Consider the following 25,533-nt stretch of genomic DNA (forward strand, 5'->3'; position numbering starts at 1 on the left):
ATGTAGCAAAAAAAGGATTGCTTTCTTCATAGCATGCTTATAGGAGTGAAAGAACTGAGTTTGACAACCAGTATAGTCATTAAGTACACTTTTTTGATGAAATTTAGTCCCTAATGCATTTCAGTAAAAAAATTCTTAGCGAGAGGAATGATACAGTAAATAACCAGTGGCGTGAGCTGGGACAATTGTACTCCTCTGGGTGGAGAAAAAGCCCACTTTCTGTGCAGTGCAACGAAATGGTAACAATACATCTTGAAGACAGCTGGATTGTCAAGTCAAAATCTTTCCCTGATTGGCACAAACATTGTCGACCCCAATATTTCTGTGATATGAAAAGGTTGTGGTTTGTTTACAAACAAAGCATGCATTTTGCACATTTAACAGTGGAGCCACCAACAGCAGCTCTGTTTCTACAATTTCTTTTACCTAACATGTAACTCTGTGCTCAATAGGAAGAAAGGGGAGTGAACAATGGTCCCTCTCTGGATGTGGTGGAGAAATCATGGATTTACCCAATCATTTAGTTTTCATCAGTCATGGGCAAATTGGAGGCAGGAACACTGTAGTAAAATATGGCAGGCATTCCTGATACGGGTTTTAAGATGGGTCAGGCAGAGGAGCAGCCGGTCATGCGTGCCTTCTCATGTAGACACACGCACACACTTTCAATCACCAACCACCACCTTCTGATCCCAGAGCTTATTTTCTACAGAGAGATATAGTGAAGAATCTGAGAATTCGAGTATATAAGTGGAGAAGAGATAAGGAAAGGGAGGGGAAGGAAGCAGCAAGTATGAGGTAAATCAGAGGTGCCATGAGAATAAGAGTAAGGAGTATTATGTGGCTTAACAGCTAGAGTAGCCAACTTTGAAGCTGGGGAACCAGGTTAGAGTCTGGCAAGAGGCTCAAGCATCCTGTGATTCTGGGCAAATCACTTAGGGCCCGATGTAGGTAAATCCCATTTACCGATTTTGAAATACCGAATTTGACCGATTCGGTATTTCAAAATCGGTAAATGGGATGTAGGTCCCAACATCTGGATTCGTTACCGAATCCTTAACAATTCATTAATTACTGATTCTGTAAATACCGAATCGGTAATGCCCATTCATTCCTATGGGCTTTGAAGCCCATAGGAATGACTAGGCATTACCGATTCGGTATTTACCGAATCGGTAATTAATGAATTCACAAGGGTGCAGGGGGTGTCACTTTGACACCCTCTAGCACCCCCAAAACGGGCATGTGTGCAATGTGGCACACAGACATGCCCTAAGGGCACGTCTGTCTGTCACATGGCACATGTGTACATGTACAGATGTGCATGTACACAGGAATCGGTATTTTACCGTGGATTTGTATTCCATGGTAAAATACCGATTCTGTAAGCCGTGTGCCAATGGAAAATTGGCTACCCACATAGCATTTTCGGTAATTTTACCGAATCGGTAAATATTACCGAATCGGTAAATATTACCGATTCGGTCATTATTACCGAATCGGTACTTATTACCGATTCGGTAATAATAACGATTCGGTAAAATTACCGAATATGTGCACCTACATTTCCCTAGCCCTTTACCGATCGGAAACGGCCGAAAATCGGTATTTTCGGCCGATTCCGATCGGTAAAGGGCTACCTACATCTGGCCCTTAATCTCCACGTGCCTAAAAAAAAAATGAATGTATCCATCTGTAATGCAACTGGTGCTCGTGTGAAGCGCTCAGATACCTTTTGGTCGAGTTCTCGCTATATAAAACTGCAAAATAAAAAAAATAGGCATCTAAAAGAGGGAAAGATGGTTGGTAGTGGCTGTTCTTTGAGCTCTCTCATACTCTACACGGCTCTTGTGGTGAGGCGATGAATGTAACACCCCTCTCTCTTTTTCTCTCAGGACCCAGCTTTGCTTCAAACCTGGAAAAACTACGGTGAGTACTATTAATGCGAGGCGATGGGTCATGTGTGGTGTGTCTCCTCTATGGAGATGTATACGTTTGCATATCTGTGAGCAGTGTGGTGATCCGTGAGTGTGAGCAGAATAGAAATATGTGGGAGTGTACAGTCTGTAAATTGAGTTTGGTTATCCGTGAGCACGTGCAGTGTGAAGACAGTGCTGTCATTTGTGAGTAAAAAGAGTGCAGTTGTATTTGTAATCACTGTGGGGGTCTGTGAACACGTGCTGTCAGAACACCATTCATTGTGCATAGTATTTGCATTGTGATGAGCAGAGAGCTGCACACTTTGGTGATCTTTGAACATGCATGTTCCCAGGGTCATCTTAACAGCATTATAGGCCCCAGGGAAAGCAGTGCACTGGGCCTTGCCTACAAAACCACTCACAGGAATAAAAATGTTTAACGGAAAACTATTGTTAAATTCTGGTCTGCATGGGACCCCTGTGCTCGTGGAGCCCCGGGGCACTGTCCAGTGTACCCATGCATTAAGACGGTACAGCATGCGCCTCAATTACAGGTTGGAAGTAAAAGAACAAGGGGCATATAATCAAGAACCTCGTTAAAATTATCACCGTTTTAGCAGCAGGAAACTGCCGCTAAAACGGCGATAATGGGCTTGCTAATATGCGTAATAGAATTCCAATAGAAGTCCAGGCTAGATGTGCAGGACACGGCGATAATTTTAACGAGGTTCTTGTTAATATGCTCCAAAGAATTTGTCAAAAATTGTAAAAATGGAAAAATGAAGTAGTGAAGATGTTCTAAATTACCGAATTGATCACAACAGGCTGTACTTTAAGATAGCTGATGGGGCTAAGTAGTGCTTTATGTAGGCTGAAAAAATGGTGGACTTTATAGGGTTTATGGTCAGAGAAGTGTAACTAAGTATCGCTTATAAAGTAATGAAGTGTATGGCGTTTGGGCCAAACTATAGGTTGTGGGTCCATCTGCTATATGAACAGGCAACATTGAGAATGAGAACTTGAATTTGCATATTGGAAGATTGGACTCTCGAAAGAGGAACATGGCAGGGATGCCTGCTGTCCACGATGTTATGTTATGTTATGTTAATTTATTTCTTCTATAGCGCTCGGCTACTCCAGGGAGCATCCCGGCGCTTTGACGAAGAATATCAGCAAGTAAGACAGCAACATAACAACTAAAAAGCAGACAGAAGAGAGGGGAAGGAATTATTTGGTAAAAAGCCACGTTTTGAGATCTTTTCTAAAAGCAAGGAGACTGGGAGCCTGTCTAAGGGAAAGTGGTAGTTCATTCCAAGCCTTCGGGGCTAGGTAGCGGAATGATCGACCTTCCAACCTTGCACGCCTGATAGCCGGGACTGTCATCTTGGATAGATAAGATGATCTCAAAGACCTGCTAGGTACATATCGGGAGAGACGTTTCCTAATGTACTTAGGGCCAGTGCCTTGTAGAGCTTTGAAGACAAAAGTCAGGCTTTTGAAAAAAATTCTCTTTGCGATCGGTAACCAGTGTAAGGTGTTCAGTAAGACAGTGGCGCCTGCTCTTCTCGGGAGCCCGTAGATAGCACGGGCTGCCGAGTTCTGGACTACTTGCAAACGGGTCAAAAGATATTTTGGTAGACCCAGAAAGAGAACGTTTGCATAGTCCAGTCGAGATCCAATCAAGGCCTGAACAATTATCTTCCTATGCTGAAAAGACACTAAAGAAAGAAACTTCCTCAGCATCCGTAAAATGCCGAAGCATTTACCTGAAAGGCACAAAATATGTGGCCTAAAAGACAGTTCACTGTCCACAATCACTCCCAAGTTTCTAGCCTTGAGAGACACATTGTCAGGGGTAAACATATCTTGTGGCCACCAAGCTTTCCAATCTGGTTCACAGGCGCATCCAAAAAAGAGCAGTTCGGACTTATCGGAATTGCACTTTAAGCCATTACACCTGAACCACTCAAAGACCGCACCAAGGCAATCCCTGATCTGTGTGCCGTCGAATGACCCGCCCCTATCACAAGTGAATAGGAGCTGGGTGTCATCGGCGTAGGATACGATCTGGGCGCCAAAGGACTTCGCGACTACTGCCGGAGGGGCCATAAAGATGTTAAACAGCATGGGGCTGAGAATGGAACCTTGCGGAACCCCCACCTGTAGCGGAGCCATATCAGCGGAGAAAGGGGGCACCCAGATCGTTTGCCGGCGGTCGGCCAGAAAAGATTTAAGCCAATTCCACACCGTTCCCCGAAGGCCGCTCTCCCAGAGTCTTGCAAGGAGGCGATCGTGAGGAACGGTGTCGAAAGCCGCCGACAAATCAAGCATTACCAACATGGCACTTCCCCCAGAGTCGAGTACTTCCCTGATGGCATCTGTGACCTCGAGAAGAGCCGACTCCGTTCTATAATTTGCACGAAACCCAGATTGCGTGGCATGCAACAGATCGTTTCCTTCGATGAAATTGGAAATCGTCCGATGTGCAAATCTCTCGGCCACTTTCGCCAGAGCAGGGAGAAGGGAAATAGGCCTATAGTTGGCATGGATAAGGGGGTCCAAGGTAGGCTTCTTGATCAATGGCAGTATCAAAGCATGCTTCCATGCCTGCGGAACCACACCAGTTGACAGGGAGGAATTCAAAAGGGGGTTCAGCAGGGCATTTAAAGCAGGTGCCACCTTCCCCAGATGTTTAGCTGGGCACGGATCAAGTGGAGAGCCTGATTTCAAACTTGACAGAAGCTCGAAAGAAGTATCAAGACACAGATGGGGAAATTCTGAGAGAAAAGGGCCTTGACCCTCCATAAATGAAGGGGGGGATGAAGGACTCGAAACCAACTGTGAGCTGGAGTGGGAAAGAGAGGCTTGAAAGTCTGTGATTTTACTGACGAAGAAAATTGCAAGCTGTTTTATCCATACTTCTGAATGAGTATGAGATGGAGTGCAGATGGCTGGAGAAGTAAAATCCCGAACAACTTTAAAAATTTCTTTGCAACCATTTTCAGCCTCATCAATTCGGCGCTCGAAGTAAGCCTTTTTTTCATTCCAGATCGATTGATGGTAGGCTTTAGTTATTGCTCGAAATTTCAATTTTTCAGTCGGATCATAGGCCCGTCTCCAAACTCTCTCGGCCCTTTTACATCCCTGCCGTTGCAACTTTAACTGGGGAGAGAACCATGGGGCCGACGCTCTACGTTCCCCTGATTTAAGCTTTTTTTCGGGGATTAAGGTCTCAAGTCTGGTTATCAGCCATGGCGATGGCATTCAAGATTGCCCTGAAGCCTTTGGCCTGCAGACTTCACGCATCCATGTTGGAGTGAGGTGTAAGCGTTGGGGATAAAACTCATCTGATATTGTGTTATGCAAGTGACACAGTGGTATATCTGAGAGCCCTGCAACTATCGGTGCCTCAAGTTGACTTGCTTTAGTGATGCATCATGGCTGAGGGCCAACAGTAAAAAAAACACTATTTTACCATTTGGTGCTTCTGCACAGCTTCTGGAGCCCGGCATTATATGGGAGTCGGGACATTGGGTATATTTAGGTGTTCATGTGTCAAAAGATTATAACAACCAATCTGACCTGAATATGGAAAGGGCGATCCTGAGACTTGTAGGCCAATGTCATTTTTGAATACTTTGTTTCTGTCCATAATTGGAAGGCTAGCACTAACTTCTATGCAGGCCTGGTATATGACAGGAGGGAAGCGCAATGAATGCAAGGGAGAGGTGCTCACGAGCATTCATGGAACCCTTGTAGATGCTGAGTGAATAAAAGTGTGTGACTGAGTGAGAACTGTCTCCACAAACACAAGATTCAAACCCGTTTGGGATCACGAGCTATGCTGATGACACACAAATTGTGGTGTCTCTATTACCCAGCCAAGAGCTTGGAATAGATAATCGTTTCAGGCCTGCATGGAATCGGTTGAGAGATGGATGGCAAATAATTGCCTAAAACTGAATTCTGGTAAAACCGAAGTGATGTTGTTCGGGAATGATTTAAACTTCTGGACTCCTAACTGGTGGCCTGCCTCCCTGGGTCACTCCCTACACCCTCTAAAAGGGTGAAAAATTTGGGAATATTATTAGATGAGAAACTCTCCTTTGGGGCCCAAGTAAATGCAGTACCTTTAACAACAGCGCATGTTCTGAGAACTGTTAAGAAGGTATAGCGTCTTCTTCCTTTGGGGAGCCGGCAAACAGTGGTTAGAGCATTGGTTTGTCGAGGCTGGACTACGGCAACAGCCTCTATCTAAACATACAACAAAAACTCCTGTATAAACTTCAGTTGCTACAAATGCCGCAGCCAGTTTACTTATGGGCGCGTCCAAGTTCTCCCCAATTTCCAAAGAGATAAAAAAAATTGCACTGGCTCCTGGTGAGGAACCGGGTGTATTTTAAATCACTGTGTATGGTCTTCAAAGCACTTCAAGGCTTGGGACCAGATCATTTCGGACTCCAGTTTCAAGGTATAGACCGACTAGAACTCTCAGATCACTGGGAGCCAAACTGGTAGCAGACCTACCCACAAAAAAAGCACAGTGGGGTGGCAGAAGCTTCTCTTCATGCGCAGCAAAAGCCTGGAACGGCTTGCCATTCCATCTGAGAAATGCCATCAATCTTCTAGCTTTCAGGAAAGGGCTAAAGACCTGGCTTTTTGATAAATAAACCTTTTTTCTAGCTCTGCATTAGGGAGACGTACCTAGCGCCAGGACACCTCCAGGAAATCGTGGGCTGTAAGGGGCATATTACCAAGCAATAGTGATAATTATCGCTATTGCTTGGTTAGAGATAAAAATTTACCGCTGAGCTGCGGCGATTTTTATCGCAGATAAACCTTGGTATTACCAAGGTTTATCGCAAATGCGATAAAAATCGGCGCAATGCATGAATATCGCTGAAAAGTCAGCGATATTCATGCATTGCCGAGCTAATGCTCTTAGCCATGTTATCCACTTCCCATTGGATAACATGGCTAAGAACTGCTCAGGGCAGGTGTTAGCTTTTGGAGATATTCGCGCTTAGCGCGAATATCTCCAAAAGTTGGTAATAGGAGTTAGCGATGTTAGCGACTGTTTCAAGTCGCTAACATCTTGGCACGCCCACTTTGCATGCCATTAGTGATAAATATCACTGACATGCAAAGTGGGACCCAAGATGGTCGCTATCTCCTACTAGCTGTCGCTAACTGGTGTTAGCGACAGCTAGGTAATAGGGAGATAATTTTATCTCCGCTTTCTTGGCTTTTAAAGCCAAAAAAGCAGAGATAAACCCCCTTGATAATATGCCCCTAAGTTTCCATAACATAACAGTTCAGTTCAATTACCTTCAGATAACCTACCTCAATCTTAAAAAATGAACTGCAATCTACGCATGCAACAAATCTGTATGTTCCAGATGTAATGCTTGGGGGTGGACGTCCTATATATGGCATGGGGATACTCTAAAGCAGTGGAATTGAGAGGTGGCGATCACGAAAAATATGTGAATCAATGCTTGCTAAATATATCTCCTATCAAGCAACATTAAAAGATGGAAATTCAAATGGCGACATTGGGTACGGTGTTGGCCAAACATCGAATAGCTATTCATTGGAAGTCCCCTAGAGTGCCTAAACACAACACTTGGAGGAAGGATTTACTGGAATGAGACTCTTACAGAGAATTGAGCTAAAATGGTAACACAACTGATGGACCCCCATTTTGATTCAAAGGCAATAAAGTTTATTACAAAAAAAGGAATCATTTACAAGAGGTGTGGACTCTGTAACTGAGGGCATTTCCTTATATATGCAGTCTAAAATATTGGCTTCCTCTTCCTCCTGATCCTTCTTCTGCTTCTGGCCCTTCTCCTGGTCCTTCAGCTCCTGGTCATCACCCTCATGTTTTTCCTCCTGTTTTTTCTTCTGCTCATCATCATCTTCCTGGTCCTCCTCCTTCTGCTTTTCTAGTACAGCATCTCCTCTCCTCTCCTACTTATCCATGGTCTTTAATGGAAATGTGCCCTTTCTGCTGGGTCAACCCAGAATTAAGCATTCCGTATATGAGCCCATTTGTGCTGGTGTTGGGAGTCAGTGCATTTTACCCCTACTAGCCAGTGGCAATTTATGTTATGTTATGTTATATTAATTTATTGTGCGCACAGCTACTCCAGCCAAGGAGCGTCCCGGCGCAAAGACAAGGAGAAACATAACACAACAGGAAAAGATAAAACCTAAGAGGGACAGCTAAAACAAGAATGTTTTTATTGCTCTCCGAAAGGACATCAGGTCCTCTAGCAGACGGATTTCAACCGGGAGGGTGTTCCAAATTAATGCAGCTTTCACGCTGAAAGAACGACCCCCCATACGGCTGAGTCTGAATCTGGGGACCACAGCAAGGGCCTGGCCTTGGGATAGGAGGTTGCGGGTGGGGACATAGAAAGAGATACAGCTGGTCAGAATTTCAGGACCTATACCTCTTAAGATCTTGAAGGTCAGACAAAGGACCTTAAAAAGAATGCGCTTCCTTACAGGAAGCCAGTGCAGGGAGCGGAGGACATTCGCCACCGGGCAAAATCTGGGCAGGCCAACAATAGCTCTGGCCGCAGCATTTTGAACCCGCTGCAGGCGCGTTAACTCAGCCTGGTTGGCCCCAGCCAGCAGAGAGCTAGCGTAGTCCAGGCGAGAGATGATAGTTGCCTGGACTACAAGCTGTCTGGTTGGGGCGTCAAAGAACTTAAGTACTGGTCTTAAGCCTCTCAGCAGACCAAAACAACAGTGCTGTTCTGTTTAAACAGGAAAACCTTGGCAAATACATGATTGGCTCATTTAATTTACTTATAAGTCGCTAGTATCTGGTACTAAATGTACCCAGGGCCTGTAAATGAAATGCTACTAGTGGACTGTCACACTCGTTGTGCCACTCATCAAAGTATCACTATAAAACATGTCTCAGGCCTGCCATTGTAACCAGTAGTCCATTTTACAACTACCATTCGGATATGGTAAATTAAACCTTTTTGCCAGGCCTAAACCTTCAGTTTTAGCAATTGTACATCACCCCTAGGAAGGTACTTAATGCCCATAGGGCAGTATGCATGGTATTTAAAAAGTTGGCCATGTATATTTAAAGTTTTACATGTCCTGGCAGGGAAAAACCTCCAAAGTTTTTCACTGTGCCAAGGCTAGCTCTAACATAGACGAAGACTGGTTTAACATATTACATATAATAAACGTAGTTTGGGCAAAGTTAGAAAAATGCTTCTTACACTTAGTTTAATTGTAATTTAAAATCCTCTTTATTGGCAAACTCACATTTTAAATTATTCTTTTGGAAATGTCACTTTTAGAAAGTTGGCATTTTCCTGCCTAATGTTTCTGAGACCTTCCTGTGATGGGCCATGTGCCTTGAGCTGGCTGATGGCTTCCCCACATGGAGATATGTATGGGAGCCAGTGAACAAAGCACCACTGTAGAGGGGAGAGGGTCTGTCATACAAGATGATTTGGTAGGAGCTGTTTCCTTGCCTTGAGTAGACTTCAAAGGGACCTGCCAAAGCACATACAAAGAGACCGAATGCCAGGCCTTATCCTGCCTTTTGGTTCACCAGCCAAGCCTAGGGAAGAGAAGAGAACTGACTAGAATCAGCCTTGGGTGTATGCAAATGATGGTTCCCCACCAATAGGCTGGAACTGCGCATAAATGTTGCTCTCTCAGAACCTGAACTAATACCGCCATTGGACTTGAGAAGATTCTGAAGAAGGACTTCCCTGCTGTCTGAAGAAGGCGTATTTGGCCTGCTTGCCTTGAACTTAGGACCCAAGGATCAGTTGGCTGACCTCCTGTATGAGTTACAGGGATGGCTGAGAAGGAGTAGTACCTGCCATGATTACACTTCAAAGGGACATGCCAAAACACAGACAAAGAGACCAGACACCATGCCTTTCTTTCACTAGCCAAGCCCAGGGAAGAATGGAGAACTGACCAGAACTAGTTTTGGGGATAAACAAGAGATTGTTCCCCACCCACAAGCTGGAACTGGGTATAAAGTGGCATCTTCATAACCTGAAATCAGATTTTTCTTGGACCTGTGAAGAAGCAGCAGAAGTACTGCCCTGTTGTCTGAAAAAAGATTGGACCTGCTTGCCTAGAACCAAGGGCCTCAGAAGTGAGTCGAAGGGTCAGTTGGATAACCTCCTGTTTGAGCTACAGGAATACAACAGGCTTTCAGAGGCATTTCCTGCTTTTCAGCTGGCCAGGCTCAACTCGATCTGCCCTGGTCCCCTCTGTTAACCCTGTGAAAGTGAGTCATAACCCTCAAGTGCTGTCCTCTAGGTCCTGGACCCTTGGCTGGGGTCAGAGCGTACTTCTCCCTGCTTAACTGAACGTTTCACTAGATCTGATGCAGAGCTGGTGCAGAGAGTTGCAGTGCCTCTCATCACAGCACCCCGCAGAACTGATTGGAGGCTTCACCAGATGTCATGCAGAGCCTTGCTTCGCAGCACCTCGCAGCACAGCACAGCCCCTGCAGCAAGGACAGAAGGTGCAACACCCAGCAAGCTGAACCTGGACCCTGTACCCGGACTGCACTCCACAAAGGTTGGCTGGAACTTGTCCCTTTGTCCGGTCTGGCGTACCCAGATATCTGCAATTGACATTTTGCAAATGTTGTGCTATTAATAATGTTAAAATTAAAAAATTTATATCTTTGGTTCTACTGACTGGATTTTTGTCGTTTTGCTGTCATTTTATTTCTTAAAATATCCCTTATTTTTCGCAATTGGTTTGGGATTTCCCTTATGTTGTATTTTCACTTTGTTACTGCATTGCATTACAAAAATACTTTACACATTACCTCTAAATTAATCCTGACTGCTTCTCTGGGCCCTGGTGTTGTTGCTATTAGGTCTGATTCTTTTCCTTGTTATGTTATATTATTGGTACCAATCCTTCTGGTTTTGGTTCCCCCTAGTTATCTACCTTAACCCCCACTCTGAGTTTGCACCTGGGTCCTCCTTCTCCTCCTTCTGGGGTCCTATTATGTAAAGGACGTACTTTCCCTATTTGCACCAGGCGCACCTTAAAACAGGTGTGTCGGGCACAAACAGGAAAATTGTGTCCTATTACATGGAATGCGCAATCCCCAGGGCTGCTGCGAACTCATGCTGCCCTGAGGGCAGCGCATTCATAAGAAAAACTGAGAGGCTGCTTTGAAGTCGCTCCGCGCTTCACTGTACGGACGGCAACCTACCTGCAAGGGGATCTCTAATCCCCCTTTAAAGCGCAGTGAGTGACTGCACCCACCTGCAAGGGTATGTCTGGGGGAGTTCATGGGACCCCCTCCAAAGGGCTGCCATCAGGGTGCATACTGACAGTGTGACACCTTTTAGGCGGCATACTGTCAGTGCGCTTCCTGTCAGCTTCTTTGCCGCTCCGCCCACGTCTATAATACAGTGCGGGTGCAGCAGCAAAGAGATTCCCTCATTTGCATGGGGCACACTCCCATACAAATGAGGGAATGAACTCTGAAGATGTCTCTGAGGCTTTATGTGCGCCAGCGCTATCGATATTTCAAAAGGGGATGCGCAAGCATTTATGGCCCCTTCTGTAATACCAAAGTGCCCCGGGGGCAGCAAAACAAGGACAAATAGCCATTGCGCCCCTGGGGCCCTTCCATAATAGGGCCCCTGGTGCTCTTCCTGGTACTTCTTCTGGTACTCCTTCTGGTTATAATTCTCAGCCTCCTGACTCTCCTTGTTATGGCCATCAACTAGTCCTATTGTTCCAACTCTTCAATTCCCCGAGCCTCTAGATCCCATTCCTTCTGGCCCTGTTCTTGGGTTCTGCTCCTACCCGAGTTCCTGGTCCTAGTGCTACTGGTCTTTGTCCGCGTCTAGATCCTTTTCCTGGTCCAGTTGTTCTTGGCCCTTTTAGTAATGGATCTCCAAGTATCCCTGGTATCCCTGATCTTAGTTCTCTTGATCCACCTGTTCCTGGTTCTCCAGGTCCTCCTTTTACTTCTTGGTTTTGGTCTTCCACTTACCTGTTTGAGGTACCCACATCATGGTACTTTTCTGCCCCACCTGTGCTTGGTCCTGTTAATGTATCTCTTGCTCTTCCTAGCCCTCTGAATCCTAATCCTGGTCCTCCTAGTCCTGATTTCTTAGCCACTGTGGTCCTGGTTCCCCTGTTATACCTTTTCTTGATTCTTCTGTTCCCCTTGGGCCTCCTGGACTTGAGCTTTTAGGTCATGGCCATTCAAGTCCTAGTCATATTTTAGTCCTCCCGACTCCCTGGCTCCTTTCTTGCCCCTCCAAGGCACAACTAATTCTTCTGATGCCAGTTTTCCTCTTGCTGGTTTCCATGGTTCTGGCCCTTTTCCTACTCTCCTGGAAATGATCATCTTCCTGATCCTCCTACTTCTCCTGGTTTCTCAAGTGCTTTCTATGTAATAGGGCGCACTTTCCTTGTTTGCGTCTGGTGCACCTGTTTTAAGGTGCGCCAGGTGCAAACAGTGAAAGTTCGCCCTTTACATAATAGGGCCCCTGGTCTTTTTGTGTCTCTCATAGTCCTGGTGCTCTTAATCCCAGTATGCTTGATGGCAGTTTTACTAGTACTAGTCCAAATGATCATGGTCCGTTTTGTCCCGATCCTCCTGATCCTTACAAAAAAGGAGCGAGCAACGAGGTGGAAGCAGAGGTAGAGAGAGTGCATATGTTTAGGGGGCAAGATAGAGTGTGGGGCAGATGTATACGCAGGGCACGTTTTGAACATGAGGGTAAGTGTTAGGACAGAGTGCGGGGCAGAGCGACAGGCACGAGTAGTCAAAAATATGAGAATAACTGTTAGCACAGAGTGCGGGCCAGATGAAAGGCACGGCGAGGCAAAAACATAAAATACGTGGCAGGACTCAGTGCAGGGCAGAGAGACAGACATGGCGAGCGTGGGCAGAGGATACACAACTTGGCACTGTTGTGTGTTAAGACAACAAAAACAAACTAAATACCACCTTGTATAGTTGCAGCGCGCAAGTAAACTAAAAGCTAAATCAAGCGTGCCAATCTACAGAAAAAAGATTTTGATATGCTTGAGCTCTTAAATGTATGTGTCTGCCTTGTATAGTTGCAGCACGCATTAGCACAGAGTGCGGGGCAGATGATAGGCACGGCGAGGCAAAAACAAAATTAGGTGTCAAAACAGAGTGCGTAGCAGAGGAAGTGGGCATGGCAAGAGAATAACATGAGGATAGGTGGCAGGAGAGAGTGCCAGGCATAGGGACAGGTACAGCAAGTTAATAGCATGAGGATAAGTGGCAGGGCAGAGTGCGGGGCAGAGGGAACAGAATACAGCACTGTTGTGTGTTGAAGCAAGAAAAGCAAAGAAAAACAAAGAAAATACCATGTGGTACAAAATAAAGCACAAGGGACTTAATAAAGTCAAAAAAGGAGCGAGCAACGAGGTGGAAGCAAAGGTAGAGCACGTGCATATGTTTCGGTGGCAAGATAGATTGTGGGGCAAGTTTTGAACATGAGAATATTTGTTAGCACAGAGTCCGGGGCAGAGGGACGGGCACGAGTAGTCACAAATATGAGAATAACTGTTAGCATAGAGTGCTGGGCCAATGAAAGGCACGGCGAGGCAAAAACATAAATTAGGTGCCAGGACTCAGTGCGGGGCAGAGAGACAGGCACGGCGAGCGTGGGCAGAGGATGTAGAACATGGGAAACTAAAAGCTAAATCAAGCGCGCAGTGGGAGCCAGAGAGGAGACGCCATGCACGTGCACATTGCATGTTCGGGCGCTCACATGTTTTGTCCCCCTTCGCGCACCAAACCAACACGGCGAGTATGGGCAGAGGATATAGAACATGTGAATCTAAAAGCTAAATCAAGTGTGCAGTGGGAGCGTGTGAGCCAGAGAGGAGACGCCATGCACGTGCATATCGCCTGTCAGGGCATGCACATGTTTTGTCCCCCTTCGCGCACCAAACCGACAACAATAGTCTCACCAAGGCGATAGTGCATGCGCTGCATCGCTAGGCGAGACCTAAAAAGCAGGGATGAAAAAGCATGTGCAGGATTCATATAGAGGGTCAGGGAGTGTCTGGTGGTAGAATAAAGATGCATGGGGTGGAATCAAGACAACGCAGCCCTCATATTCACTACCTGGACCTTCTGTGGTGCCCCTGGCAGCTTCTGAGAAAGAGTTTGGGCCTACCACTTATTATTTCCCAAATTCAGCACTGTACAAACAGACTTCGAGTGTTTGGAAAAACGTTTCCAAACCACCGTTTTTGAAGGCACAGGCTGTTTCTTGGTTTGCTCGGATGGTCGTGTGGCTTAATCTGACACCAGGGTGTTGGGCTTCTGCTGTGAGTCTTGGACATACACCTGCTACCAGCCTTGCCGGACCCAGGGAGATGCTGATTGCCTCTTGAGTGCTCCAGTCCCAGTTAGAAAGAAAATGTGTAGAGTTCACTCCGATGTCCTGTGGGCACACAGCATGTGTTGCAGTGTTCGCACACTGGACCTGGACCAAGTATATATAAGAATCGCAACCAAGATATCAGATCCTGCTAAATATTTTACAGGGCTTAATTTGAGCTGGTGGCTTCCGCCACTCAGTCCGGAAACAAAATTGACTACACCAGCACTTATGAGAATCTGCTACATGGTGGAGATGTTTTTTTAATTTAGAGATGAGCTAAACAACAGTAGTTCATGAATTTGATATTCATCGAAAATGACTATTACCTGCCACCCATTCGATCTTATAGCTTTGGGGGCCTGAAAGAGTCTGAATTGTCACTCTTGTAGGAGTGTGATGGCTAGTACTTGTTTGGGACCGTCACTGGCAGCGCTGGCAGGTGCAATGGGTTGTGCGAACTGCAGTGGCCTCGTGAATAGGGCCCTGACACTTATATATATATTTTTTTTACAAATTAAGCACTGTAATAACTCTATACTCAAGATCTCATCTACACTGCATGGTACACAGGAAAGTTGTTGAATGCTAAGCATAAGAAGATAAGACAGAAAGGTTTTATGATTTCTTTTTGGAAGGACTGTACATGGGTTTTGAAGGATGCGAGTAAAGGCCTTGACTCATCAGAGACAATGTCCTACCGCTGGAGGCAGTAGAGAAGGGAGGTTTTGGCAATGCTGGTGGAGTGACGTAAATAACAAAATGCGCGCCACATGTCTTCCACCAGCCAGGCTTCAATAATAACTTGTGGCTTCAAGGAGTTACACCTTTCTCCTGAATGATGGACAGCGGAACTAGGACACATTCTTTGAGCCCGTGATGAAGCAGCGGTTTTACATGGACGTAAATTTAAGGAGAAGTGGGCCCAGAGACGGGTTGCTATAAAACAATCAAGAGTTACATTTTTAGGTCGCTGTTCTGCGAAGCTTTTAGTAAAGGCTTTTAAACTCAAAAACACACGCTTGTGCGTGTGCTTTTTTTAATCTCCCACTATTGGCCTTTGCATGCGTCTTTCTAAGACGCATGCAAAATGCCACGCAAATGCCACTCGTGTCCTGCCCACAGGGCTCTCCTCTCGAGCAGGGAGAGATCGCAGTCACGGGGAGCTCTGGGAAATACCACAGCTCAGGTCACCTCACCCAGTATACTGTACCCTACATACCAATTAGTACCACATAATTACAAGACACATAATTACACTCTACTCAATGCAACATAAATACACTCCACATACCACTCAGTACCGCATAATTACACACCACATAATTACTCTACTCAATGCATCATAAATACATTCAACATAATACCACTCAGTGCCACATAATTTCACGCCACATAATTATTCTTTACTCAATGCAACTTAAATACACTCCACATAATACCACTCAATGCCACATAATCACGTCACACTCTCACTCTATTCAATGCAACATAAATAAACCCCACATAATACCACTCAGTGCCACATAATTATATGCTACATAATTACACTGCACTCAATGCAACAAACACTCCAAATAATACCACTCAGTGCTACATAATTGCATGCCATATAATTACACTCCTCTGAATGCAACATACCCTCCACATACCACTCAGTGCTATATAAGTGCACACCACATAATTATACTCTACTCAATGCAACATAAATAATTACAGGCCACATAATTGCACTACTCAATGCAACATAAAACACTCCACACTATACCACTCAGTGCCAAGTAATAATACGCCACATAAATACACTCTACTCAATGCAATATAAACGCACTCCACATAATACCACTTAGTACCTGTTAGACGGACCGGGAGGGTCGGCCGAGACTACGGGGAGAGGCCTCCGGGGAGAGCCGTCTCCAACGACTGTACAGACAAGTAACTTCCCCCCCACAGACGGACACCACACAAGATTGAAGGTTAACGAGGCTTTATAGGCAATTCTTAGGTTACGATGATATGATACAAGGAGGTCTGGACTCAGGGGTCCCCTCGGTTCTAGTCTCTGGCTTAGGAAAGGGGTAGCGGGACAGTCTTTGTTACCAATGAGTGAAAAATAGCTCTCAATCCTCGAGCTCGGCGTTCTAGATGATCGGGCCGCGGCGGAGCCAGGCAGGTCCCGAGATGGACGAAGGAAGACGACGGTCCGCGGCGGAGCCTGCAGGTCCCGGTGAAGATGACGGTTACAACGGTCCGCGGCCACGCCAGCAGGTCCCGACGACGATGAAGGATATGAAGGTTTGCGAAGACTGTGGCAGCGCCAACAGGCAGGACGATGGTGCACAAGACAGAGCTACGGCAGCGCCAGTAGTCCGTCAAGGATGAGTTCCTCTTTACGTCTCTCGACTCCAAGATACAACTGCCTTCCTGCTCTGGAGCTGCCCCAGTTATAGGGCTGGCGTGCTTTGATGTCCGGACCCTCGCACTTGGAGGTCGGGAGGTCCGGGATGAGGGAGTCCAGACACCCAGCAGGGGGGTGGAGCCAGCGCCCGGGGAGGCGATGGGCGAGCGGCACTTGGCGGGGGAGAGCCATCGGCACCTCTTCCTCCCATTGACTTGCCAAGTAGCCCGCTCACCTCCTGGGTGGAGGGTGGTGCCGGAATGTCTGAGGCCGGCCAGGCCCAGGGTTGAGGTCGATCGGGGGCCAGGCGGCCTCGTGGTGGAGTGTCCAAGATGGCGCCCCAGGCTGGGCGCGTGGGCCGGCAGTGGATCGGACCCACGAGGTCACTATGCTCGAGGGCAGGGGTCCCTGAGGGGACGGAGGACGTGCAATGGTGGTGTGTGGTACGTGCGTGACTAGACTCAGGCCTGGTTGGGCCGGGGGAGTGCGGCCCTTCATGTGGCCTGTCCAACATGCGTCCCCCCCAGCTGAAGGCGGGGAGAGTTACCCATCCTCTTGGGGACTCTCCTCGTCGAGGCGGAAAAACCGGGACAGGCCATCCGCGTTGGCGTGATCTGGCCCAGGCCGGTGTTCGACTGTGAAGTCCATACCTTGCAAGGAGATGGACCAGCGTAGCAACTTTGGGTTTTCCCCCCGCATATGCATCAGCCACTGCAGGGGTCGGTGGTCGGTCTGCACCCGAAAGTGGGTGCCAAAAAGGTAGGGCCGGAGCTTCTTGAGGGCCCATACCACAGCGAAGGCTTCCCTCTCTATGGTGCTCCAGCGTTGCTCCCGTGGCAGGAGTCTCCGGCTGATGAAGGCCACCGGTTGATCAAGGCCTTCGGTGTTTATTTGAGACAGAACTGCCCCAATGCCCTGGTCGGAGGCGTCCGTCTGGACGACGAACTCCCGGCTGTAGTCTGGGGCCTGGAGCACAGGGGCGGAACACATGGCGGCCTTCAATTGTTCAAATGCAGTTTGGCACTCTGGGGTCCAGTTGATTTTCTTGGGCTGATTCTTTGACGTGAGCTCTGTGAGGGGCCCCACTATGGTGCCATAGTCTTTCACGAACCTTCGGTAATAGCCCGTGAGGCCCAGGAAGGCTCGTACCTCGGTTTGGGTGATGGGGGGCTGCCAGGCCTGGATGGCGGCAATCTTCAGCTGCAGAGGGGCCACTAGGCCGCTTCCCACCTGGTGTCCGAGGTAGGATACAGACCCTTGCCCAATTTGGCACTTGCTGGCCTTGATCGTGAGTCCAGCTCGCTGAAGGGCTTGCAGCACTGCCCGGAGGTGGTGGAGGTGCTCGGTCCAATGGTGGCTGTATACAGCGATGTCGTCTAGGTAGGCGGCGCTGAATCCTTCGAGCCCCGCCAGGACCTGATTGACGAGTCGTTGGAATGTTGCTGGGGCATTCTTCATGCCGAAGGGCATGACCGTGAAATGGTAATGGCCATCGGGGGTGGAGAAGGCAGAACGTTCTTGCGCTCGGGGTGTGAGGCCGATCTGCCAATAGCCTGCTGTCAGGTCGAAGATGCTGAGGTAGCGGGCAGCTCCCATTCGGTCGACTAGTTCATCTGCCCGGGGGATGGGATGTGCGTCTGTTCGGGTGACCGCATTCAAGCCCCGGTAGTCGACGCAGAACCGGAGTTCTGGCGTGGTGCCGGGGGCAGCTGCTTTGGGGACCAGTACGACAGGGCTGGCCCAGGGACTGTCTGAGGGCTCGATGACCCCGAGCGTGAGCATCTTGGCTACTTCCTCCTGGATGCAGGCCCGTACCCGATCTGGCACGCGGTAGGCCCGGTGGCGGATAGGGGGGCTGTCCCCGGTGTCCACATCGTGCACACACCAGGAAGTGACCCCTGGGGTGAGGGAGAACAGGCTGGCGAACTGTGACAGGAGGGCTTGACACTCTTGGCGTTGTTCTCTGGTGAGGGCCTCCGAGAGCCGGACCCCATCCACGGAGCCGTCTTGCTCCTGAGTCCGTAGGAGGTCAGGGAGAGGCTCGGAGTCTTCTTCAACCCCATTGTCTGTGGCCATCAGGAGGCTAAGCTCCGTTCGCACAAAGTGGGGCTTTAGTCTGTTAGCGTGGAGGACCCGGAGAGGGTTCCGGGAGGATTCCATGTCGATGAGATAGGTGGCAGGACCCTTGCGCTCGATTACTTTGAAGGGCCCCGTCCATTTGTCTTGTAGGGCGCATGGCTCAGTGGGGGACATCACCCATACCTGTTGGCCAGGTTCGAATTCAATGGATGAGGCATTCTGGTCATACCATTTTTTCATGTCCTCTTGACTGGCCTCTAGGTTGGCTTTCGCTAGTTCTCTGAACCGCCGGGTCTGGTTGCGGAGGGTGAGGAGGTACCGGAAGACATCTGGAGGGTTCTTTAACGGAGGCATCTCCCAGCCCTCTTTGACTAGGCTGAGCGGCCCCCGCACTGGGTGTCCATATAGCAGTTCAAAGGGGCTGAAGCCTAGGGATTTCTGAGGGACCTCTCGGTAGGCGAAGAGGAGGCACGGCAGCAGCACATCCCACTGGCGGCGGAGGGGCTCTTCCAACCCCCCGATCATCCCCTTAAGCGTGCGGTTGAACCGTTCAACAAGTCCGTTCCCTTGGGGGTGATAGGGGGTCGTGAATCGGTAGGTGACCCCGCACTGTTGCCAGAGGGATTTCATGTATTTAGAGATAAAGTTCGTGCCTCTGTCGCTGACGACTTCTCGGGGGAAGCCCACACGGGAGAAGATCCCCATCAGAGCCCGGCCGACTACCGGGGCTGTCACAGTTCGCAGAGGAACAGCCTCAGGGTAGCGGGTGGCGTGGTCCACTAGCACCAAGATGAATCGATGGCCTTGTTTTGTGCGCGGGTCCAGGGGCCCCACAATGTCTATTCCGACCCTCTCAAATGGGGTAGTGACCACAGGGAAAGGTTGCAGGGGGGCCTTTAGTTTGCGGCCGCTCTTTCCACTGGCTTGGCACGTGGGGCAAGATCGGCAATGCTGGTGCACATCGTTCCTCATTTTGGGCCAGAAGAAGTGGGTCACTAGGCGACTGTAGGTTTTATCCTGTCCCAGGTGCCCTGCCAGGGGGACATCGTGGGCCAGGTTTAGCAGAAAGTCTCTAAAACGGAGGGGCACCACTAATACTCTGTTGGCCCCCAGCTCGGCGATTCTTTGCTCGCTGTACAGCAGATCATTGTCCCAGTAGACCCAATGAGTTCCGGGGGTAACCCCTGCGCTTTGGGCGAGCGCTTGCTGGCGGAGTCCCTCGAGGGAGGGACAGGTCTTCTGTTCTTGGCGAAATTGTTCTTGCGTGGGCCCTCCCTCTTGAGGCCACTGGTCGAGGTTAGCGAGGTCGGAGGGTTGAGCTGGTTCGAGGGGGATGTCATGGTCGGTTGTTTCGGCTGGGGCGACCGGAGGCGGTGGCGCTGGCCATTCGGGTTCTTCTGGGCGGTGGTTGGCACGGGCGGCCATGGACCGGGTGGTGACGCACGCCCAGTCTGGGACGCCTAACATCCCCAGGTGTTCTCTTCGCTCCACGGCTGCCCACGGAGAGCTTTCGAGGTCATTTCCAAGGAGGCAGTCTACGGGGGCGTCGTCTCGGACTGTCACTTTCAACATGCCGGAGACCCCTCCCCATTCGAAAGGGACGCAGGCCATCCGACACAAACTTTCCGAGTTATCGGCTGATCGTACAGGGCAGAGAATGTTCGGTAGATACTGTTCTGGGGTCACCAGGTGACAGCGGACGGCTGTTACACTGGCCCCGGTGTCACGAAGGGCTTCGGCCCGGCGTCCATTGATGTTCACCCATTGGCTGTACTTCTGGGTGTTAGCGGGTAGGGGTTTTTTGTAAGATGTGGGGTTTTTTAGAAACTAGGACTAGAGGGGCGCACTGCCTGGGTTGAGACGTTACAAAGTGTTTGAGAGGCAAGATGGTATTTGTATGTAGTGCGTGAAGAGCAGACGGAAAAACACCCTTAACCGTCTAGGTAAGTCAACAAGACCAAACAGTGATACAAAGCCAAGCTCTCGCAACTACATTTAAGTACATATAAGCAAGGTACAATGACCCAAAGTTCAAAGGAAACGCGGAAGCAGGTTCTTTGATGTTATTCTTCTTGTCTCTGCAAGATGTTTAATTTTCTCCAGACTTGAAACAATACAAACGCCGACACGTGTTTCGTCGTGTACGGTTGAGTCACACGACTCTTCAGGGCTGGTGATACAAAATAGTGTATACACTTAATTGACTAAACATGTTCAATTGTGTACTGCATATGGTGACATTTGTGCAGCCAACATGCAGTTTGTGACGTGCGTGGATGTCGCACACGGTTGGTGAGAAAAGTGGTAATGACACTTGCATGGTCGTGCAAGTCTTTGGACTATTGTGCTAGTGTGTACGTCGTGAGTGAAGGAATTTAAGAAGACCCATGTGTGGTCATGTGTCACTCGTACACAGTGGTCCTAAAATTTCTGAGGGCATCTATAGTGATGGTGAGTTTAAAAGTGAGATGTCAGAAAGATTCAGTTTTAAATAAACACAACGTGAAGAGGTATGTGTGTTGCCTCATAACATGCTTGTGATAAGTGTGCCTATATGCGATAAAGATCCAGAGAGCATACATCATGCAATAGCTTTTGTAAAATGGATAATAGCTATTACCTTCCACTTTAATTTCAAAAAATGGAGGGAGTAAGTCTGGACCTCTAAAAACTCAGTATCAAGCTAGAGTAAAGTAAGAATTAAAAGGGGAAAAACAAAAAGGGAATTTAAGGAAGGCTTCTAGAAGACGGAATTGTAGGTACAAAAGAAACTGACAAGTTCAGGGCAACGGAGACAGCACAGCAGACTATCTCTTACCAATGGGTTTTCTGTAAGTCTAAACAACAGCCGGTGCTGTGTGCTGTAATGTTCTGTTGAAGTTAAGGTTAGTAATTGTCTTTGTCCACTGGTAATTTCCAAAAAACGGAATAGCACTATGTATGCACAAAAAGGAGGAAATAAGGGACTCATGAGTCATCTTAACAAAGTGCTATTAGATTACAATAAGCAGGTTCCCTATTTTCAATAGGTTAAGGTTATACGTTAGCCCAAAACTATGCGAGAGTAAAAACTATTCACAGGAATGTGAGAGGTTACCTGTTAATCGCTATGGTTTGAACTTCAAAGCCGGGAGGGGATTTCTGTATGGCGCCAGGTGAAGAAACGGGTGCGTTTCTTTCGCGGTGGTATTCTAGCAAAAAACGGGAATTCCATAATGAGAGACGTTCTTTTAAATATGCGTGTAAAGCAACGCGCGCCCAATTCCAAAGTGTTTAGACGCGGGTGCGCGGTATGTTGAGAAGCGGTAAGGAAAGTCAAACCTACCCGCTCACGGCAATCCCTCCTCTGTCAGTTCCCGGCGGTCGTCTCTCGTGTACGGACACGTGACCCCGGGAGAGGAGGGATTATAAAAGAAAATAGAGAGTGGAAATAGAAGACGTACCTCTAAACCTAAGTAAATCTCCGCGCCATTTTAGAAAGGGGAAGGTTCTTTGCGAAGAAGGCGATTTTTGGAGTTTATTTGTTAGGAATAGACGTCATGGTGTATTTTTGATTGCTAAAATAGGAACCAGTTCGAAGGGGTATGGTATCCTACTGGAATGCAAGTACTAAAGATATCCAGTATAATCCTATTCGCTGCTTCTTTAAAAATGATTAGTTTTGGATTATACAAAAATATATTTTATTGTTTTAAGGCGATTAGAACACCCTAATCTAGTTAATGTTTCAAAGTAGAAATAATCCTAAAATATAGGGCTACGGGCAAAAGGTGACGTTAGGGCATGCGGGGCAAGGCCTAAGTGTGGCCAGATTAGTTAGGTGTATAGTGCATGTGAGTAAAAGGGTGCATAGACTAGTTGATTGTGCATAGAGGTGAACGTGAAGTTGAAATACATCCTATCCATGTATATTCAGACATAAATACACTCTTTCACTTAAAAATGATTTTTTAAAAAAATACGTATCCTGGACTATGTACATGTATGCGAACAGTAGATTAATGGCATAGTAGACAATGTCTGAACTGACACTCTTGATGTTCAGTGAATACCTAGCATAATACATAGGAACATTTGCCATTATTGGGCGTTACATTTTCTAAAATTACTTAATAAGTACATACATTGAAGTAGAATACCTTTGGCCCTTAAGGAGAGGGAAATCTTTGATGTTGTCATTAGCCAACCTCACCTAAGGGCTCAAAGTGTTTGTACAGTATATCTTCTTGTGTACACCAAGGATCCCCCCGGTAACTATATTAATCTCCAAGAAAATATTGCAGCTCAGAATCATAGTTCAGCCCATGTTCTACGCTGCGTAAGCGCATGATCCAAGTGGCCTCCCTACGCCTGAGCATCAATTCGCGGTTGCCCCCCCTGATATTGAGGGGAATTAGGTCAATCCCAAAGACACGTATCTTGATGTCATCCTCATTGGGTTGGCATTCTGCCACGTGAAGGGCCACTGGGTATCTTTGGTCCCTCTTTTGTATAGCTCTCATGTGTTCAGCTATTCTCTCTTTGAGAGCTCTTATGGTGCTCCCCACATATTTCTTGCCGCATTGGCATTCGATGACATATACTACAAATTTGCTAAGGCAAGTAATATTGTATTTGATCTGATGGACCATACCATCATGCCCTGTAAAGTTTTTTGTACCGTGTTTACCCCACATGCACATAGAACAGAATCCACATCTGTAGAAACCAATGCCACGTGTAGAGAGCCAGTTCTGAGCTGAGGCATTGGAGGGAACAGTAGGACTGAGTTTATTCCTCAAGGTAAAACCTTTTTTGTAGGTGATAGACGGTCTTTCTGGGATAAAGTCTTTTAATGTGGGGTCATCTAGTAACAATTTCCAATGCTTGTTGAGACTCTTTCTCGTAAGTTGGTTTAGTGCGTTGTACTCGGTGATGAATCTGACATGTTTGTCAGTGGATTTCATCTCAGTACGTGTCTTCAGACAATCAGGTCTGGTAGTGACTCTTGTTTTCGACTCTGCTTTTTTAAGGCAAGTTTTGGTATAGCCTCTGGTCTGAAATCTTTTCTTCATATTTGTAATGCAGTTATCTAGTTCACAGGCTTCACTACAATTACGTTTGGCCCTGAGAAATTCTCCATAGGGAATTGATCGTATCTGGTGTACAGGATGAAAACTTGAAGCATGCAAAATAGCATTACATGCAGTGGGTTTTCTGTAAAGTCTCGAGTGTAGTTGCTCATTTTTAACATAAAATTCCAAGTCTAAAAATTCTATGTGAGTCAAACTGTGTTTCATGGTAAAGCTGATCTCCCAAGTGTTGGTGTTCAGATAATCAGAAAAGGATTTGAGGAGTTCCTCAGACCCAGACCACAGGAGAAAGCAGTCGTCTATGTATCGACCCCAATACACTATGGAGTCAGTGTATTGTGTTCCTTTGGTGCCCCATAAGAGATCAGCTTCCAATGCTCCCATAAAGAGATTTGCAAAGGAGGGTGAAAACTTAGAGCCCATCGCTACTCCTTTCTTCTGTCTGTACCATTTTCGATCAAACATGAAGAAGTTGTTCTCCAATATGATCTTCATCAATTGTATTAGCATGTTTGTGTGTGCCCATAGTGAAGCCGGTCGATTGGAGAGGACTTTAGTAATTGCTTCAATTCCTAGATCTAAGTTTATACTGGTGTAAAGAGACACCACGTCCATAGTGACCAGTATGGTGTCTTTCTGCCAGTCTACGTCAGCCATGATATTGAGTATATGTTTAGAATCCTGTATGTATGAAGGAAGGTTTTTCACTAAAGGTCCCAAGAAGAGATCTACGTATTCTGCGACCCTTTCAGTGGGACCACCAATCCCTGACACTATAGGTCTGCCAGGTGGGAACGGTTGGTCCTTATGAATCTTGGGTAGGGTATACAGCCAAGGATGTGTTGGTTTATGTACCTTAAGATATAGGTATTCATTTTCATCTAAAAGACCTGATTGTTTCCAAAGTAACAATTGATCATTAATTAGCTTGGTGAGTGGACCAGTAGGGTTGTAGTTGAGTGACTCATAGCAAGAAAGGTCACTCAGTTGGCCATGGATCTCGTTGTTGTAGTCAACTAAATCCATGACCACTACATTCCCCCCTTTATCAGCCTCCCTGATGACAATGTCGGTATTCTTACTGAGAGTAGAGAGGGCCGATCGTTCTCCTCGATTCAGATTGTCTTTATACTTGAATTTGTTGTCTAAGTTTTTGGTATTAGTTCTATCTAGATCTTCTAAAACACGTTTGTAAAAACTGTCTATAGAATTGCAACCTGATAGTGTTGGTATCCATTTAGATTTACATTTCAGACCACTGGTTATATTGTAATCTGTTTCTATGTCTAGTTCCTCTAATAACTGCTCCATTTCCAAAGGACTGTCTTCCCTGTCCGTCAAAGAAAGAAGCAGATGTGTTGCTTGTATATCTTTAATCGTTATAGGTACATCGTCAAATACAGTTGGAACAAGGTTAGGTTGTCTTTGTGAATGTTGTGATCCCGCAAAATGTTTTTTAAGTTTAAGGTTACGAGTGAACTTAAACAGATCAATTTTAGTCTGACACAAATCACCTGTGGCATAAGGGTTAAAGTTAAGGCCTTTGCTTAGTAGGGAAATCATGTCTGGTGTCAATGGTAATGAAGACAGATTGATAACTTGGACAGTATCAAGTGATGTTGTTAGTTCCTCTGTGTACCTGACCTCAGTTTTCTGCGATA

At 47.1% G+C, this 25,533-nt stretch overlaps 1 protein-coding gene across 7 annotated transcripts in view; it reads left to right on the forward strand.

Annotated features, from left to right (window-relative positions):
- Window positions 1-25,533, forward strand: part of SMIM35 (small integral membrane protein 35) — a 428,495-nt gene that overhangs the window by 288,721 nt on the left and 114,241 nt on the right. For all 7 annotated transcript variants that reach the window (XM_086957018.1, XM_086957017.1, XM_086957014.1 and 4 more), the window contains one exon: window positions 1,896-1,929. In XM_086957018.1, coding sequence (XP_086813144.1) covers window positions 1,896-1,929 — 34 coding nt within the window. The remainder of the gene's footprint in view (window positions 1-1,895; window positions 1,930-25,533) is intronic.

The sequence above is a fragment of the Lissotriton vulgaris genome, chromosome 2_1, assembly GCF_964263255.1.
Source record: "Lissotriton vulgaris chromosome 2_1, aLisVul1.2, whole genome shotgun sequence".
NCBI lineage: Eukaryota > Metazoa > Chordata > Amphibia > Caudata > Salamandridae > Lissotriton > Lissotriton vulgaris.